General features: G+C 36.1%; 3 protein-coding genes across 8 annotated transcripts in view; 2 read left to right on the top strand and 1 right to left on the bottom strand.

Moving 5' to 3' along the window:
* The first annotated feature begins 7 nt into the window (after positions 1–7).
* Positions 8–1,819, top strand: LOC132698800 (glutamate-rich WD repeat-containing protein 1). The gene is made up of 6 exons (XM_060665088.1): positions 8–451; positions 518–753; positions 804–1,022; positions 1,073–1,364; positions 1,415–1,629; positions 1,682–1,819. The coding sequence occupies exons 1-6, from the start codon at positions 139–141 to the stop codon at positions 1,817–1,819; spliced, it is 1,413 nt and encodes a 470-aa protein (XP_060521071.1). The 5' UTR covers positions 8–138.
* A 33-nt stretch (positions 1,820–1,852) lies between these two features.
* Positions 1,853–5,502, bottom strand: LOC132698799 (mismatch repair endonuclease PMS2). 6 transcript variants are annotated; one of them, XR_009618428.1, is made up of 8 exons: positions 5,298–5,500; positions 5,085–5,244; positions 4,659–5,004; positions 3,452–4,606; positions 2,434–2,540; positions 2,290–2,378; positions 2,089–2,237; positions 1,853–1,967 (listed from the first exon to the last, which is right to left on the bottom strand). XR_009618428.1 is itself a non-coding variant. In XM_060665087.1 (8 exons), exons 1-8 carry the CDS (start codon positions 5,370–5,372, stop codon positions 1,908–1,910), a joined length of 2,133 nt encoding a protein of 710 aa, XP_060521070.1. In that variant the 5' UTR covers positions 5,373–5,502; the 3' UTR covers positions 1,853–1,907. The 6 variants fall into 6 exon arrangements, 3 of the variants coding, with proteins under 3 accessions (XP_060521070.1, XP_060521069.1, XP_060521068.1); XM_060665087.1 differs by having other exon boundaries at positions 2,089–2,378; positions 3,452–3,733; positions 3,794–4,606; positions 5,298–5,502; XM_060665086.1 differs by having other exon boundaries at positions 2,089–2,241; positions 5,298–5,457.
* Positions 5,503–5,823: 321 nt separating this feature from the next.
* The window catches only part of LOC132698393 (sodium-dependent serotonin transporter), a 46,721-nt gene continuing 32,582 nt past the window's right edge, over positions 5,824–19,962 (top strand). Inside the window, exons 1-3 of the mRNA XM_060664420.1 lie at positions 5,824–5,934; positions 15,150–15,349; positions 15,403–15,600. Of these exons, the coding sequence (XP_060520403.1) occupies positions 15,208–15,349; positions 15,403–15,600 (340 nt within the window). The 5' untranslated portion in view covers positions 5,824–5,934; positions 15,150–15,207. The remainder of the gene's footprint in view (positions 5,935–15,149; positions 15,350–15,402; positions 15,601–19,962) is intronic.

Here is a 19,962-nt window from a genome sequence, read left to right as displayed (position 1 = left end):
TAAGCGTCAGGAATTATGATCGAAACTTCAACACCATGGCGCCACTTTTTATTAGTGGTCTGTGATAGATTTCTCCTTTATATTTGTAGTGGGCAAATTTATTAAGGACACTCGCCCCTACATCGATCACTAATAGGAATGCAAAAACTAACCTATAAAGGCAGAATTGTGTGTCTCTACACGTTATTTGTTTTTCTTCAATCAACTTTTGAACATTCGATATTTCCGAAAATGTCAGATGAAGAAATGGACGTTTCTAGCGATAGAGATAATGAACAAACAGGCGAAACCTCGGAAGAAGTTTCAGAAAAAGAAAGAGAGGTATATTTACCTACGCGAAGTTTACAAGAGGGTGAAGAGCTAGTATGTGATCAAAGCGCCTACGTAATGTACCACCAAGCTCGGACGAGCTCTCCGTGTTTGAGTTTTGATATCGTAAGAGACAGTCTAGGTAACAAGGTTACTCATTAATGGTCCCTCGAGTGGTCAGGTGTAGGCAGCAATTTTTTTATTTCAGGCGAAAATCGGGAAACGTTTCCTCTGTCAGCATACATTGTTGCCGGAACTCAGGCTCGACAAACTCACCTAAATAACATAATTGTTATGAAGCTTTCAAATCTTCACAAGACAAGTGGAAACGAGGATGAAGACAACTCGGACGATGACAAGTCTGATGACGACGAAGATGAAGAAAATAATCCTAAAATGTCCGGGGCTCTTGTAAAACACCACGGGTGTGTTAACAGGATTAGGGTATGGGGTTTTAAGACTTTAAATTGTGACAATGCATTCTATATTTCCAGAGCAATATTGTTAACAATGTGGTCTTGGCAGCTTCGTGGAGTGAACTGGGGAAAGTGAATATATGGAGCTTGATGCCCCAATTGCAAGCGGTTGATTCTGATCAATTGCTGCATCAATATAACAAAGAAAGTAAAGCTCAATCAACAGTACCCATTTTTACATTCACCGGCCACCAGAAGGAGGGTTTTGCCCTGGATTGGTGCCAAACCGTGCCCGGTGTATGTCTCTCGAGTTCTTTCTTTCTCCGATTGCACTTTTTCCTTTCAAGGTTCTGGCAACTGGCGACTGCAAGAAGGATATCCATATATGGCACCCTTCAGAAGCTTCGAAATGGAAAGTCGATCAGAGGCCCTTAATAGGTCACACTGACTCTGTGGAAGACTTGCAGTGGTCACCGAATGAGAGAAATGTGTTGGCCAGCTGCTCCGTAGATAAAAGTATACGAATTTGGGACACGAGAGCGAACCCAGCCAAAGCTTGCATGATCACTTGCGACAACGCACACAAGAACGATGTAAATGTGATCAGTTGGAATAAAAATGAACCCTTTATTGTGAGCGGTTAGTTTGTTTCTAGGTAAATATTTTGTATTTCTAACTTCAAACTGTAGGCGGTGATGACGGGTTCCTTCACATATGGGATTTGAGGAAAATCAAGGAAAAGGTCGCCCTGGCCACGTTTAAACACCACACCGAGGCTGTAACCTCCGTGGAATGGCATCCCACAGATTCGGCTGTGTTTGCTTCTGGAGGCGAGGATAACCAAATCGCTTTGTGGGACCTGTCTGTGGAGAAGGACTCCGAAGTGAACGCCGAAGAAATAGAGGTAGGCATCTTTGAAATTCGGTATAACGGCAGCGCTACATAATATCGTTTAGGGCATTCCGCCGCAACTTTTGTTCATCCATCAAGGGCAGAACAACATCAAAGAGCTTCACTGGCACCCCCAACTACCAGGAGTGATAATTAGCACGGCGGAGAGTGGGTTTAATATATTCCGAACCATTAGTGTTTAATTTTTTACAATTTTTAATTCATTTATATAAAAGGTCCTGTATAAAAATTATTGACGAAATAAAAAGTGACATACCAAATTTGTTTCTCTTACAACAACAGTTTCAAGTTGACCAGGTGTCTCATCGTGGGCCTACCGTGCGGGCAATTCTAGAAAAATAACATTATCCAACCAAGTTAGACCCAAGGAGACCTAACACTCTGATGTCAACACCGCATCACATTCTAAACCAATGAAATGTGAGGTCTCCTGAAAATCTGTTGACCATACCCATGGTTGATTTATTTCACCCATGTGATCGACCAGCTTGCGCATGTCCGACTTGGATAGTATCTGACCGATCATCACCGACTTCCTGCACGCCTTTGAAGCAAATAAGGCCCTTACTCTCATTGGTCGGTACATCGAACGACTAGAATCTTCCTGAAAATAAAAAGGCTGAACACGGCACACCGGGCGCAACTGAACTACCTGCATCATGAAAATCATTTCGTCGATGTCGCTCTTGCCAAAAACAAACTTGTCGCTTATCGGCACGGAAGTCAAGTAAACGTTCTTCTCTGTAAGACTAAAATAAATGTCGGAAAGGGTATACGTCGCGACAAATTAAATAACCTTCGCTGTCGGTTTCGATGCTAAACGTGAATCCGTTCTTCTTGAACACATCTTCGCGTTCAATTAAAGTGGTCTTGCTGGCCGCCGTCAGTTCCAACAACTTGGGCCTGAAAGTTTAAATGGAATCCCGCGAAAAAATCATGAACTAACCAAACTCTTTGCTATGCGCGCTCAGGCTTCTCTTGTATTATAAGTCAACTGCCAAATTTAATAATAGTTTTTGATTGTTTTATTTTCGAAAGAACGTCCAATATAGGATAATGGCGAAATATCAACTCCATATTCCATATTTGTATTCGCAAAGATATTGGAAATAAAAACAAAGTTAATTCTTCTGAGACGATCACGTTGAAACGAACTAACCAAAATAAATGCTAACTAAACTAATTTGACTTTTGATTGATGAAGTACCGACAAATTTCTAATATTAAAATTTAATAAACCGGAAGGTGCCGTAAAAGTAAATAACGTCGCCTTTTTTATCCGATAGAAAAGCGGGAAAACGTCGCCAGATAAACTTTTTACTCGTCTAGCAGAAAATAAAAGCCGTCGTTTTTAGTTAACATTATGTTAACATTTTTAATTCTTGGAACTTACACCCAACCTGTTGCAGTCTCCGTACAATTTTTAAATGCTTATATATGTTACACCGAAACTACGAAATTATTTTTTTTTTGTAAACTGTGTTTTTTTTTAATGGTATAAACTTTAAACTTAAGCAATATTTTTCAAATTAAAATTTGTCCAAGTTCCCTAACTCAATTCAATAATGCGTTTTACTAACACAGTTGGGCGTCTAAGTTCCCTTTTGGCCATTCACGCTAAGCATTTTTTTCTAACAGAGGCCAATGACCCAATTTAAAAATTTAATTATAATTTTCGATTGCTTTGTTTATTTTCAAAAGAACGTCCGATATGGCGTAATACGAACTTTGAAAACATTATAAATAAAAACGATGTTAATCCTTCTTGGAAAATCACGTAGAAACGAAGTAACGAAAACTAACGCAAGGCTTACTTGACCATAATTTGACTTTTCATTGTTTTGTTCGCCTGCAACAGTTCGAAATTATACTTTTCATCGGTGGCGTGTTGGTCGACTATGAAAAGGTCATCGTTTAGTTTCGTAACGATAAAACCCATATTAAATTGGCCGATCACTTCCATGTTTTTGAAATCGTTTTTGGTTATGTGCCTGTTCAATTCGTCTTCGGCGCCCTTGTTGTTTCCCGGATCAATACCAAGTCGGAACTTCACTTTGACCTCCTGTTCTGCAGGCGCGCCGGAACCATTTTTAAACCTTTTTTTGAAGAAATCCATGTTCAGTTTCAAAGGAACCTCCTTTCTATTCTTAACGTACTGCGAAGGACTGTCTAAGGTAACTTCAACGTTCTTCTCGGAAGTCAAACTAACCAAGTTTTCTGTGCAATCTTCCTTGGTCAATTTGCAGGCAATATTGACGAAAGAGTCTAAACTTTTATCCACCTGTTCCACGAGGTCACTTTCAAAATCGTTTTCACGTCCCGTACTCCCACCTGCCTCTTCAGATTTGCTTTTCTTCTTGAACTTGTCCAATATACTGACCACCTTTAATTGACCGTCGGTCATGTTGCGCTTTATACCACGTTTCGAGCCGACCGCATCCAGGTTCTGCATGACGTACGTCGACGGAAAATGCTTGAACCCTTCGACAAGGGAAGCTTTCACCACAGCCAGAAGTAACTTTTCTTTCTCGATGAATACTTGCCTCTTGTCTGGCGTTATATTGACATCGACCAGTGCAGTTTTGGTCGTGACGTTCAAATACACGAAAGGATACTGTTTGTTGTTGAATTGCCTATAGATTTCGTTAACTAGTTTCATTAATTTGGAGGGTTCGCATGGTCTCGAATTTATATAATAAAATTGACGATCCGCCGAGCTACGGCCACTGCCGTGCATAACGCTGGATACCAAAAACTGGAAATCAAAGGGCAATTTCTCGCCAGGAGCTAAAACGAGCGCGTACTCTTTTAAAATTGGTTCCTCCGGTACGACTAACTCGACATCGATCAGAGAAGACAACTGCTTCACCCCGAAAACACTGATTATGTTCTCCCTAACTGTTTTGTTACCTTCTGTTGCCACGATTGTACTTTTAGTACCGTTCTCTGTCACATTTGTACAAGTAAATCTAAAATGCCATAACAGCAATTCCAAATCTACCCTAGCTATAGGACACTTACTTTATACCGTTTGGAATCAGGCAATAGGCATATAACAATGTACACATCTTAGTAAATTCCTTTTTTAAATTTTTTAAAAACTCTTTCCGTCTCACGGGCAACGAAGAGAACAAGTTCTTTATGCTAACAGTTGTTCCTTGCTGTCTGGCAGTAGATTCCTGTTGTATAATAATGCCATTACGGTCATACTGAACTCGAGTCCCCAGCTCAGTGGAGGCATGTTTTGATGTGACGGTGACATCGGATAAAGCGCAGAGCGAACTCATGGCTTCTCCCCGAAAGCCCAGAGTACCGATATTTTCCAAATCGCTAAATTTTCGCAGCTTAGAAGTGTAGTGTTTTTTTGCTTAGAAAAGAAAGCGGACGGTACTATTTGTGCCGTTTTAAAATTTATATTTTAAGAAATGTAACAAAGATAAAACTTACTGAGAAGTTCAAGGTTGTCTCTATGAATTCCTACCCCGTTATCTAGCACTTCCAGTACTTCCGAACCGTAATTTTTCAAATGTATGTCTATTATAGATGCCTCTGCGTCGACGGAATTTTCTACTAGCTCTTTCATCGCTATCGCGAGGCTCAGCACCACCTACAACAAACATGAAAAATTTAAAGAGCGGCGAATATTGCTTCGCGTTTTACCTGTCCGGAACATATTTTGTGAACGGTTTCCACGTTTATAGGTCTAATTTCAGCGTTTTCTTCGAATAGAGCCATTGCTTCTCAAAATTTTACTTTCATATTATATTCCAACCTCACAAATTTCAAAAAACCGCCCGAAAGCACAGATCCACAGCAGCATGTCGGAGGTCTGTGACGAATGCAAATGGCATTGCTCGTGCCTAGATGGCGCCACAATTAAAATTAAGAATGTTGGGCATACGTCAAGTGTTGCGTACTTTTGAAAATGGTAATTATTTTTCTGGATAAGCGTCCAGACTGATTATATTCGCAACGAATGGTTGTGGCAGCGAATGCTGAAACGATAATTTTTCATGGGGTTAGTGACATTAATGTCGAATTTCGTTTCGAAAACATCGCGTGATTAAATCGGTAGCAACCTGCCGAATTATGCACTTTAATATATATTTGGCACGCGCGTGTTGGCGTCGTGCGGCGTCGCGACGAACGAGCGGGCCGCCGAAGAGCGCCTCTGGAAGGCATTCTTCCGCGACGTCCAACAGTGAAGACGCGCAGTAGTTGATGTAACGTCGTCAAGCAACGTGGTCGCACGATCCCCATCAATGACGCCTGGAACTACCGCCGCCAAATTTCAAAGGTGAGAAACAGTTTTGTTGCTTGTTATCAAAATTAATATTCTTGGTAATTTATAATGTTGTCGTTTCGCATGCTTCACATATGTTTCGTGCATATTTTAGCTCGGAAAACTAATCTTTCGAATAGAAACCTAACGCTAAAATAGGATTTATCAAATATGACACACAGTTTAATGGTTGGTAAGAAAAACACTAATAAAAAATTATTTATAAAAATACAAAAAAATCCCTGTCAATAATTTTTGACATTTTTTGTAACATGAGTAACGGGTTCTTTGTTGTAAAATTAAAAAGTTCTTTTTATCTCCAAAAATGTTCTAGATAGGTATGGTACATGTTAAAAAAGTTCCAGAATGTTTCGCAGAATCTAAAAATCTGATAATATACAGGGTGTTCCATTAAAAAAACGAAAATTAATATATAATAATATAGCTAGCTCATTTCGATTACATATGTAAACAACATTTCAGGATTTTACCGTAAGTCATTCTGTGAAATGTTTAAAATGAACTTTACGTAGGTCTACACCACACCGCGTAGCGTGTTAAATACAATATATTGGGTAATTAGAACCTTGATATAAAATACACCCTCCACCTGAAATTATCTACTAAATTTGTCTCGCCATTTTTGACAAATAATTATTAAGGTCCGTTAAATTTGGAGAGGTTATCATTTTAAAAAAGCTAGAATTGCATTTGAGATCACGGTTTTCTCGTGATTCCACTAGCACAAAACCAAGAATAAGTTATATTAATTTCACTGTGCTGTAGTATGTTATCTGTATTTCGAAAATTTCTCAAGCGCAAAAGGAAAAATAACAAAATTATCCCTAACATTGAGTCAAATTGTTTTGTCTATCGAAACCCACCAGAAAAACCGTTAACATCTTGGGGCAGTTTACACTTCACCTCATCTACCTCACAAACCACGTAAAAGACGCGGGGCTCATTGGGCTCATTGGAGTCGACTGTTTGTAGGGACGCTCTCATCCCCAAAACTAAACTAATTTCATTCGGGAGAACGATTTTATGTGACTCGAGGAAAAGCTTAAATAAAAATCGGTTTTTGTATAAATCCCACCATAAACCATAACAAACAATAGTTTTGCATTGGTCGGTTTGAACTCTTCATTATCTGACTAGTAGCGAAAAATAACGAGAGAAAAAAGTGGTCATAATGAAGTGGGGAAATGTATCCGAATTATATAAAAACAATTATTTGTAAAAAATAGACAAAAAAAATTGGTAACTGTAAAACTGAAAAAGGTGTAAAGAAATTTTTTTAATAAAAAAAATATATTTTGAAAAAAATGTCATTGTTTACATTTACCCCAAGAATTTCGGGGCAATTATAAATATCTGAACATTTGAACTACAAGAAGGTTTTGTTAGCACATGTTAACATTTGCCCTTACATATATATATATATATATATATATATATATATATATATATATATATATATATATATATATATATATATATATATATATATATATATATATATATATATATATATATATATATATATATATATATATATATATATATATATATATATATATATATATATATATATATATATATATGTATGTATGTATGTATGAATCAATATTTTAGAAGGTTAGAAGCTGGGTAGACCAACTTTTTAAGCAAATGTGGGAATTTTTTACATTAAAGAGTCTTAAAGCTAACAAAGTAGTAGACATAAAAAAACAAAAAAAAATTTATATAATAATTTAAATAACACTTCTCAAATTTGCTCATTTTTTATAAACTTATGTCATTAGCATTGACAGCAAAATTCTGCTCACTGTCCACAATATTTTCAACAAAACAGATGTATTTAAATATTGAAGTGTTTCTCTTTCCCCATTTAAAAGTAACGAAAGCAAAAGAACTGGTTTTTAAATCCAAAAAATTCGTCGGATTTTATGCCTATGAACTCATCTTCTGGAAAAACTTCAGTGTCAGTACTAAGACATAAAGATTGGCCACTATCCCCGTCGTCACTGCTTTTACTTTTAGGTGGATGTTTCTTTTTGATTCCAGAACCATTATTTTTTACTGCTCTTTTATTTATTTTTTTAGTCTTCTGTGATTTTTTTCTTGTGCTGCTTTTAATCTGTTTAACACTTGTTCTGTGGTCAAAACTTCGCCATAACTAAGAGCTTTTACTATTGGTACTACAACCTTCTTTGACTAAGTATTGGACTGCTCTATTGTAGGCATATTTTCTTTTTTTTTTTTCGTTTTTTTAAGTTAAGTTTTGATCATTATTAGACTCTTGTGAACGATTTTCTGATATATCCTGTGATATAATTGTATCTGACATGGTTTTGCCTGGATACTTACGCTCATTTTTTTGCAGTGCCACTATTTCAGATACAATTGAATCAGCTTCAGATGTGTTTAGCCAAATTACTGGTGTGTTCTTTGTTATAGGTGGTATCTGGTTGATTTATATCAACTTACAAACGGCTAAAAATTATGGCGCAAATAAATGCACAGAAGTTTAGGAATTTCAGTTTATTTTTTACGTTTAATTTTCCAGGTTAGGCACACGAATTGTGAACAATGTTACAAATTTGCATATGATAATCGTACAATATTTATTCCTAAACCAGTTAATTGTAGAGAGTTTTGAGGTTGGAAATATGACCTGATTAGATATCAGAATTTGGTATTTTTTATTTATTTTATTTATTCATTTATTTATTTATTTCCAACAACATTAAGTGCAACATAACATTCCCCAACCATAACATCGTGCACTATGGACTCAATAGTTTGCATTTTTTTTATCCTACAGGTCACGAAATATACATTGCAGGAAATATTTTTTTGTTTTAAATATTTTATGATTTAAATATTATTAATTATAAGAGATACAAATTATGTACATTATAGCAACTTTCAGGTTATGACATTGGAGAAGAATTAATTGGTTTTATAACATTTTGGAGTGATATGTCGTTCCTGTAAAAGTTATTTTAAATTATTACTATTAAATTAAATTGGTTTTCTTGGAAGTTAACATTCTTATCATTCCCAAACACCATAACAAATGATTTACTTGTATTATGTTTTAAGTTGTGGTCTTGAGACATCTGATTTAAAGTTTGATGGTTATTATTTGTGTGTCATCCGCAAAACAAGCCATTTCCCTCTGTTCTTTCGATATCAAACTAACTGGCTTATTAACGTGGATATTAAAGAGCACTGGGCCAACCAAGGTACCTTGGGGGGCACCAGGATGGACTGTTCGATAGCTACTGAGGGCATTGTTAATTTTTACGGGTTTTATTTGACAAGTAAGTTTTGGTGAGCCGCTGTGTCAGATTTTAATACAAAACTTCGTTATGTATATTTTTTTTGTATCGTATCTTTGACAAAACAAAATGGAATGTTTATTTTCTGTATTAGCGATCCCCTTTAAAATAATTATTAGCGACGTTCTGTTTTCATTGTTATGAGAATCACTAGATTTGAAAAAAAAACATTTTTCGCTGGTTCTAAGCCTAAGAACTATTATAGAACCATTTTAATTTTGATTTAAATTTAAGAAACATATAAAAAAACTGTTCGTATCCAACGACATTTCCAATCACCCCGTAGTTTTATCGTTTCGTTGGTATCGGGGCAATCACGACGTTACTTTAGATTTCGAGGGACAAATTTCGAATATTAAAGTTTAATAAACCGGAAGGTGCTGTAAAAGTAAATATGGCCCTTTTTATACGACGTGAAAGCGGGAAAATCCCGCCAAATCGCTTCCGCCGCCATGTCAACTGCTTTTTATCAACAAACGGCCCCTTCTTTAAGTCTCAAACATGGCGAGACGAGACGCTTATGATAGGGTATTTTATTTAAAAAAGGTTAAAAATTATGCAAACTTCTAAAATTTACAAGCAATTGCAATTGGACTCTTTATATTCTATTTTTTGTGTACACATCGAGACAAAACCCGTATACATAAGAATTGTAATTAAAATGTGACAAAGGTTTCACACATAGTTTCACTTGTTCCAAAAATTAAAAATATGTCCGTATACTATTTTGAGAGTCAAAAAAGTACTTTGGAATATAATTTCTCGGTGTTAAACTAAACGTTTTTAGTATTGTTAAAATTTTAGTATTGCCTATGGAGAATTCAACATTGCTTTTAGGAAAATCCACTTTATTCCTGCTCTCAAAAATCATAAGATCGCGTTCAAAAGAAAACTAATTGTATCTGAGTATAAACGAGAAAGACGGTTCTAAGATGGAACCTTGTGGAAGCCCAGATGTAATAATATGTACCTGATAAGCTAAATCATTTAAACTAAAACATAATATTTTAATTTAAATATAGTCTGTCTCAATCTTCATCGTGTTGGTGTTCTATGGACATTTCCCAATAAAACTTTAACGATGTTATTACCTATTGCAAAAAATTTATTAAAATAAATAAGAACTAAAAGTTCGAATTTCGTGAAAATCTGAACTTTTAGTTCTTATTTATTTTGATAAATAGATTTTCATCAAGTAAAAGCCACCTCAGTTCAATTTTTGAAAGAAACTGAAATTGGTTTCTTGGCTATTTGGTATTTTAAATTACTTCTACGTTGCCGAATTAATAAATAAAATAATAAAATAATAAATAAACATTGCGAAGTTATTTCTATTTTGGACAAACTAAAAAATATGAAATCAATACAAGCAATATAGAGTTGGTTGTAAAATGGGATTTAAGTACCGCAAAATGGACAAAGTATTAATGGAATCAATCATTTGACATTTAATTACCTTCAAGAAATTAAAAGATATAGAAAACACAACAGATCTATAATTTACCTTGTTCGATACACACTATCCGAGGGATCGGTTGATTCTGTTCAAAACTGTCAGACGAAAGCACCTTAGGTAAGGTAGCGTTCTTATTCTTAATCCGAATTTTCTATCTCTACTGCAAAAGAAAATTTTTGATCTTTATAAATGCACTTCTGGCTAAAAGAAGTCGCATAGATGACTTTTCATTTCATGAGACTGCTCCATTGTTTCGTGTAGCCATGTTCCTAAGTATTTGTATTTTCTTGCTCTTTATATCGTCGTATTGTCTATAGTAAGAATTCCGTTAACATTTATTTTCTTTGTAACAATCATGGTGTCGTCCGCATAACGTAAGTTGTTTAAAATCTGTGCTTTTATGGTAACACCCTCTGTCGTTCACCTATAGTTCCACTGAAAATTGCCTCAATATATACGTTAAAGTGTAGCGGAGAAAGAATATAGCCCTGACGCACGCGTAGCAGAATCTCCACTTCATCTGTAAACTGATCTTCAATTCTGACTCTTGCTGTTTGGTTCCAGTAAAAATTCGCTATGATTCTAATGTCCCGACTATCAATATATTTCTATACGTTTCAACAAAACAAGCATACACATATTGGAACAGAGTCTCTCTAGTCCCCATATCCTTTCTCCAGACCAGTCTCCTCAGCATGGCCAAGAATAAGTCCAGTCCGATCCTCATTGGAAAGGTCTAATACTGCTGAAATAATACTGTCGTCAGAACTTCTCTATACATTGCTGTCATATCTTCGCTCGTATTCTTCCACTTCATCACACTTCCTCCTTCTTTGGCAGATTTGATGCTTTTATTTTTATTCTTACGCGTTTCGTCCATTAAGCATAATATTTCCTCTGTCATCCAAGCATGTCTCGAAAATGGTGGCAGCCCTTACTGTCGCCTCTCCTTAGATTGTAGTTCTGTGCTTAAACCTTGTCGCTCGCTGCAACTCCAATGGCAATAACTGCGATCGGGCCGAACGATGATGCCAATAAGGCACGATCGCATTCGACTGAAACGCCGAAAAATCGCGTCACCAAGATATAAATCTTCCGATGTCATTGGCTTCGTTTGGTGGGAAAAGCCTGCTTCGAATGTCCAGAGTTTTTATATACGCTTTTTTATACTCCGCTCCCTGTCTATTAAAATTGCTCTTTTGTTTTTTTTTTGTCGATTCAAAGCCAAGGTCCAGACATCGAGATGAACTTTGTACTCAATTAATCAATTACTCAATACTCTAAATATTTATTGCCTTCAATTAACTAAAATAATATATTTTTTTAATATACGAATATTAACAAGTAGCTACGCGGCATAACCTAAGAGAAAAACACGGTATAATAAAAAAAATATAATAAATAAGAAAGTCTCCTATTTAAAACTAAGACAAAATAGTATAAATTAACCAAGTTATCTCCAAAATAATCAATTTAAAAAAGAAAATAATGTAAAATTACTTTCATCAAGTGTACAGAAACTATTACTAAAAGAAAGACGAGGCACGAACGGAATAAAATCGCACAAAAAAAAGGAAAAGTATAAAATTACCCAAGCAGTTGGTTTTTATCACTTACGACATACCTATAAAATTAAACTGTATTTGAAATTTGTTTTATAACACAATTCCGATATATAAATAAAATAAAAATAAAATAAAGTTGTCAAATATATCAAATATTTTTTAATATTCTAGATACCAAATTATATTTTGTATGGAAATTATCGCCTTATGTTAATATTAATTGATATTCATTCTAAAGAAGTTGACACGTTTTCTAGCAATCGTAGTAATTAATTTCTCTAGCAGTTTTTAATATCTACTGGAAGAAGATTAGTACTTGTGCCATTTAAATTTAATTTCCAAGCTCAAGTTGGCTTTCAGAAGAACTGGAATTAACGTTTTGTTGTTCGAAATATGTGATGTTAGCTTCCAACTTAGCAGTAGGTAATGTCGCAACTATTTTGTTTTAAAGATAAATCTACAGAACATCTATAAACTGTTTTTATAAGTCACTCTCATAAAATATATCAGTTTCTAAAGCATATGGGTGACCTTAGAGGGCTTAATTTGCTCTCAAAGGAAGTAACACCTAAGGAAACATATAAATATAATACGACCAAAAATATAGTGCATTTATTACTTTGACGTTTTAAGTAATTTACAATACCAAAGACCTTCGCAGGACCGTGGTAAAATCCATCCCAAAAGATGTTTATTCTGCATTAAGTAAGTCTTGCCTGAGATGGACCGTAACGAATATTTGTAGAAAGTTGAATTTTTTATTTGAAACGTAAATGGACCATTTTAAATTTGATTAAGTATTGATGCTGTCGGCTAATTTCGAATAAATAAGTGGTATTTATCGTTCCTTAAAGTTTAATCTAAATTGCAATATGTTTGTATATATTACGAAGTGATCCTTCCAGTTAGTACGTATTTATACGAGGCTGTTTTCACTGGATAGTTCAAAGGGGAAGGGTAAGTATCTGTACTCTATTTATCTTACAGGTAAGTTTTGAAATAATCGTTTTTGTGTTGTGTGTATCTTCTTCGTAGTTCTTCAATTTGGAAACAACAAAAGTATTTTTTAAGATCATAGATTATATTCGCTGTAGATAAAGGTACGTCATAAAAATACAGAAAAATATTTATTAGAACCTTACAAATAGACATTTATTGAAGGCTCCAGTTTTTTAATGATAAAATGATAAATATGGAGACCGTGGAATGAAGCAGATGTTCCCCTGTTAGAAGAAGATATGGACATTGAGGAGTGGAGATGTTAGTCGAACCTAATGACAATGTAGAAGACGAACTACCTCAGCAAATAAAAAATTGGATCCATTTGTCGTCGGATGCTAAACAAATTGTTTTGAATGTTTACAATTTAGGAGCAGCAATTAAATAAATAAGTGACATTACCAAAGTTTCGAAGTCTACTATAAGAAAAGTGGTTGCAAATGGGAGAGTCAACGCTTATAAAGTGAATAGTGTTTTAACCCTAGAAGAACCGCATAAAAAAGTACTTTCAGACAAACATTAGTTGTGCCAAAGAGTCGTTGAGTAATTTTTTGAAGAAAATGGATTTTCAGTTCAAAACAAATAAACGTGACGACAGTAGCAATAGTGACAATTTTTGATTATTATTATATTTAATATTTTTTTGATTAATTATGATACTATGTAGAAATGTAATGCAATAGAACGTAATAAATTGTTACCTTGTACCTAATTTGTATATGTACAAGTTTCAAGAATTGTTAGTGTAGGTTGATAAATTCCTAGGACTATCCTGGAAGGGTTACGGGTAAGGGGCTGCGCTTTTGCAGCAAAGTTCATCATTAGATCGGTTATAAAAGCGCTATATTTCTGGTCGAAGTATAACTATTTGGTCGAAAATTTATGTGCCACTTCGGTACAACCTTGAAAACATGTGAAGTGACTTTATGTTTATCAATCTTCATAAATGCTTCAAAATCCTTGAGCATGTTGAATGTGTCATTAATAGGTTAAATGTAACTACTCAAAATAAAAGGAGACTTGTTAAACTCGTGATGTGATTTATTTAATAGTACGTTGTTTCTGGCTCGAGTGGTGTATGAGGGACGATCGCATAGTGTTTCTAGTTTACTTTGAGATTTAAAACTGAAACTAACTAATTTTAATAAAAGAAAGTACGTAATCCTGTTTGCAGAAAACCAACTCATCCTTTTGGCCAACCAGTTCTAGGACGTTTACGTGGCTGTTCTAGATTTTCCGCAACTAAAAGTTGAATCTGAAAGCTCGGTTCCTATAAAAAATTCCAAGGTTATCTTTAGTTAAAGTGAGCAATGCTTTAAAGCATGTCTCGCGCAAAATATATTTCGTTTAATGTCTTAAACATCCGGATTATTAGAATCTTTTTAAAAGCTATACAAATTCAGCAAATACACATTGCTGTAGCATTTATTAATGCAAAAAATGTGAACATTTACCAACACCTAAAATATAAAAGAAAAAGAACACCCACACGCAGTGCTTACACCTACCGACATAGAACGATAACGAAAATAGTGCAAATAAATGTCAATAAGACTAACAATTAGGACTTACCAAGCTATTATTTAAAAAAAATCTGTAAGTTTTGTTTGTTTTATACTGCATTGTCTTGCTTGCATTGTGCGTTCTTTCATGGTACGTAAGATAGACAAAACATTCAGTTCAGCGCCAATTTTTTCTGCCCACTGCATACATGTACCAATAGCTTCCTCATGTTTAATTTTTAGATCAATACTAACACCTTGACAGAGAGTTTTGACAACAAAAGACCGAAGGGGTGTCTATAAATGCAAAATTTAACAATCGCGTATTTAAAAATAAAAAAATTGTTATCGTATCGCACAGAAAAGTCGCAGCCATGTTGCCAAAGAGCAGCCACTAGCGTGTGCCGTTCAGCTGTACGATGGTGGTCACCAACGGGCAGGATGATCAGAACGGCAGCAACGAGTTCGATCGGAAAACCAACAGCACCGCGGACGTGGGAGGGGAAGCAGCGGCGGGAGGCGGTGAGAACAATTGCAAGCAATCCCCGTGCAAGAACTCTGGTGTGGCCGTGCGTCGACGATTTTCGCGTTGTAGTAATGGCTACGGCTTTCAGGTAACAAAGAAACATCGAAATTGGCCTACAAGCCGAACAAGGACAACGTTACCAGGGTGGTGGTGGTGGGTCTGACGCCGGAGAGGAGACGGGAGACGTGGAACAAGAAAGTCGAGTTCCTCTTGGCAGTCGTCGGGTTCGCGGTAGACCTGGGCAACGTCTGGAGGTTCCCGTACATTTGCTACCAGAATGGAGGGGGTAAGTCCACCACCTATCGCATCATATATCACAAGTTTGTGCGGTCCAAAACTTCCTGTTTCTTCTTCTTCAGGTGCCTATTCGTTTCGAATATTAGCGATCATTCTGGTTATGATGACCTTGTTCACGGCTGCTCTAAATAATTCAGTGGTTGTTTTAGAAAACCATTAAGAACATGGTATTCTTCGTCTTCCAGGGCCTATCTTACCGTAAACTTTTCCTTGGAGTATTTCTTGAGTATTCGCTATCGTTTCGCATTAGGTACTCAAGTTTTCTTCTCTTTGTAGTTCATTTTCCTTGTTCATTCTCTGCAGTGCTGACTCATTTGATACGCCGTCCATCCATGAGATCCTCAGAATTCTTTGGTGCAACCACACTTGAAATGCTTCCAGCCTTTTTTGTGTTGCTTCGGACAGTGTCCACGGCTCCACCCCATAGAGGAGTGTCGAGAAAACGTAGCATCTTAAGAGTCTGATTTTAATGTTCAGGTTGTGGCTTTTCTGCACTTAATCTCTTGAGAATGATCCCATTGTTCATTAATTGTCGTTCCCAGATAAGTGAACTTAGGAACCCATTCCAGTGATCTCTCTCTAAGCAAAGCTTCCAATTCACCGAAATTAGAGTGCCTGGTGTTCCGCAAGGCTCACACCTGGGACCCCTACTCTTCAATGTCTATGTGAATGATATTGCCTCATGTTTTCATCATGCATTTTTCCTATTATTTGCTGACGTCCTAAAATTCTATATGAGAGTCCAAAATGCTGATTACCGTATAAAACTCCAATCCGATTTAGATCACCTATCGCTATGGCGCGATTTTCACTTCAGATCGGTGTCAAAGAGTATTCTTCAATAACAGCTATTCCAATTATGTAAATATTCGCAAAGGTGTAGTATTTTAGGTCCGATGCTGTTTTCCGTTTGTACCTCCGACTTCCGTAAATTTATTAAGCATTGTTCCTCCCATCAGTACGCAGACGACACTCAAGTATATCTTTCTTTTAATTACTCTCAAATTAATACCGCCGTTAATAATGTAAACAGTGACCTACTACGTGCCCTCAGTGATATTTCTAGTAAGCATGGTCTATTACTTAACGAAAATAAGACTCAACTTATAATTTTTGGTAAAGATAAAGGAAAAATAATTAGTCTAGACGCTGCCAAAATTTATTTAAATGACCTTCTCTTACGGCCGGTTGCCGAATGCAAAAATCTGGGTCTGGATTTGGATAATAATTTGCGTTTTGAATGTCACGTAGCTTCATTGATCGTACTGAATGGTAGTTTACTGGAATGCCCTACTTCAAAAGGACAAGGTTAGTCTTCAGCGTCTCAAAAGAATCATAAGGGTAAAATAAAATAACAAATAGAAACAGTTCCGTAATATTTCGTTGTTTTATCTGTTTTTGGTTTTAAACGAAAAAATAAATAGTAAGTATCAACTGTAGAAAGCCTATGATTTGGAGTGCAACAAGCCTCAGACCATTACTGCTCGTGATATCACGCCATTTATCCATGGTCATGGTTTATAAGATTGGGCATTATTATAAGCTTTTTATTCCTATTTCGTGAATTTTTGAGATGACATAATTACATTTTTGTGAGGCGTAGTTATTATAGATCAGATTCTAACAATATTAAAGATTTGTATGTTCAATATAAATTTCAATACAAAGAGTGGTAAAAGAAATGATGTATCAAAGAGACTGTTTGTGTAAAAGAGCGGTAGGTACTTGAACAAAATGATGATATATGGCGTGTCTACAAAAAAGAGAGAAATCGCATTGTAAGCTGCATTAGATTAGAAAAAGACAGATATTTTAAAGATATTATTGATAAAAATAAAACCAACTCTAAAGAAATGTCGAAAAATTGAAAATAAATAAATAAATAAAAAAAGGTATTTTTTCCCGATGAGTTTGCAGTTTGGCCAGCAAACTGTTTCATTTAAGCATAGCTAAAACTTCTACTTCGAACATTGTTTGAATCATATACAGGGTGTATCGTTTATGGGCAAAAAATCTAAAACATCCTAAAAGTTTCCGTTTTTGTGGGTAAATTATTGGCGATAAATGAAAAACCGTTCAAGATGGGATAATTCTATTTGAACAGTATCGTAAACTGTGTCGAGGGAGTGTTTCAGGTTTCGTCAATTATACAGGGCGCGAGATATTTTAAAAAATATCACTGAACTACGCTATTATTTGTGCAAATTTTAATATTTACCGATGTTTGCCTAATTTTGAAGTTCAACGAAATGTGAAGGACACTTTATGCAGGGCGCACGTACAAATAAATTACACCGATTTTGATAGAAAAACAATGCGTCCCTCGAGGACAAAATCCCCGAATTGGATTCTTTTTGAAATTAAAATCTCGTCCGCGCGCGAATTTGCCCCGCCCAGCGACGATTTTTCGAAAGCAATCTTGTTTAAATCAGGGCCGTTTTTTTTTTTCATCCGACTAGTTAAACTAATTTCCAATGAAACAACAACTTAATTTTCGAAAGTTCTAGCGACAGATCCAGCTCTAAACAGGATTAGTTTAAAGATCTGCAGCGTGTGCAACGTTCGAAAATGAAATTAAATCCTTTTGAAAGATCAACCGGTTAAACTTGAATGTAAACTAACGAGCGGCCGGATAGGACTTCGATCTTCCTCGTAGCGAACTTAAACTAATCAAATCGAAGACCCGCGTGCGTATATGGATTCGCTGAGATTTAATATTTGCCTAGCTAGTTCGAGCGTATCGAATTACGCAGGAGATTAATAATATTATAGAGTCGTCTAGGACCTGGTCGGATGAAAAGGACGAGTTTCGGTAAACTTTTTATTTGATCTTAAGCCTCCTTAATGGGAATTATACGGGTCTAGGTGGTGCTTTACTTCTATAAGAGCACACGTTCAATTTTCTGCCTTTTCTATCTGCAGGGCGTCCTTGTCCTATCCTAGAAGAGTCCTGTATGCTGCAAGAAGTCGTTGGGAATTTGGATAGTCCATCGGGTTATGAGATGAATTGGAGTTTCTGCCTCTTCTAAAAACAAGCCCCGTGATGTGAAGGTGTCTTCTTATAACACAGCGTCCTGATAGAGGAGGCGACTCTGGGAGCTGTCATCACCTACGCATGATGTTTTTGCTGAGACGCATTTGCTAACGTTTCGTCAATCATCCTGTCGGCTTCTTCAGAGCTTGACTGAAACTGGCTCGCATTTTATTCTGTACCTGCTTATATATTGTTTGAGGAAAAGATTCAAGATATTCTTGCAGGTGGATGATATCGTCGACTTCCGATGCTACGTTATTTATAGAACATAACTTTAAATCTGTTATTAAAACTTCCTCTCTATCAGACTTCGTGAAAAAATACACAAAATACCATATTCAGATTTACCACAAATCTCTCAACATCTTCTATCTGTCAAAGACAAAATTCCATTTGAGATTCCAGGAGTTTACAGCATTCCATGCATATGCGGCAAATAATACATTGGAGGGACCGGACGGAAAATATCGACTAGGCTTGAAGTACATAAGAGAGCCTTAAGACTAAGACAAATAAAAATAAAATTTTTGCATGTAATCAATTTCTCTACCAACAAAAACTCCGAGAAATCTAAAAGCAATCTTAACCGCGACTCAGGTCTTTACATATCACCAATATGGGAATATGCCATCGGAGACGATGTTTATGCCGGTCACTTAGCTCCGCCCTCCTCAAACAATATATAAGCAGGTACAGAGTAAAATGCGAACCAGTTTCAGTCAAGCTCTGAAGGAGCCAACAATATGATTGACGAAATGTTAGCAAGTTCGACTTAACCAAAAATAACGCAGGAGGAATCCAGAACTATTACAGTGGCCTGCGGAAGTTTCTTTAAAAAATTAAGTACTCTGTCCGGCAGGAAGCACAATGGGCCTGCTGAGGCCTAAGTGCTTTAATGTAGGCTACCCTCCTCTTCGTACACATTTTTGGCAGCGTTTGTAGTCACTTATGACTGGGACTGGGGTGATGAAGCGTAGATGGTCCCCTCATTAGAACAGTAGCCAGATATTTGTGCCCTATTTTCTCTCTGGTACTGAGTCATTCGTTCTTTGTTGAGACCCACGTTCTGTATGATGTACGAAAGCATTGTCCTTCTTCAGATACAGACAGCAGTTATGGGGGCCTTTCTGTCTTCGGCATCGATCCTCTTTCTTTTAATACTATTGTTCCCATCAACTTCGGGACTCTTATGAGGTCTCTTGAGGGTTTGGAGGTGCATCGAAGCGATTTTAGATATGATGAATATGATAATGTATATGTTATTTATCAACGAAATGTTGTGTGTGGAGCTGCCAACTATTGGTTCATCTCGTTCGT

The sequence above is a fragment of the Cylas formicarius genome, unplaced genomic scaffold (genome assembly GCF_029955315.1).
Source record: "Cylas formicarius isolate icCylForm1 unplaced genomic scaffold, icCylForm1.1 PGA_scaffold_2__14_contigs__length_35257938, whole genome shotgun sequence".
NCBI lineage: Eukaryota > Metazoa > Arthropoda > Insecta > Coleoptera > Brentidae > Cylas > Cylas formicarius.
This window is presented reverse-complemented; position numbering and strand designations above follow the sequence as displayed.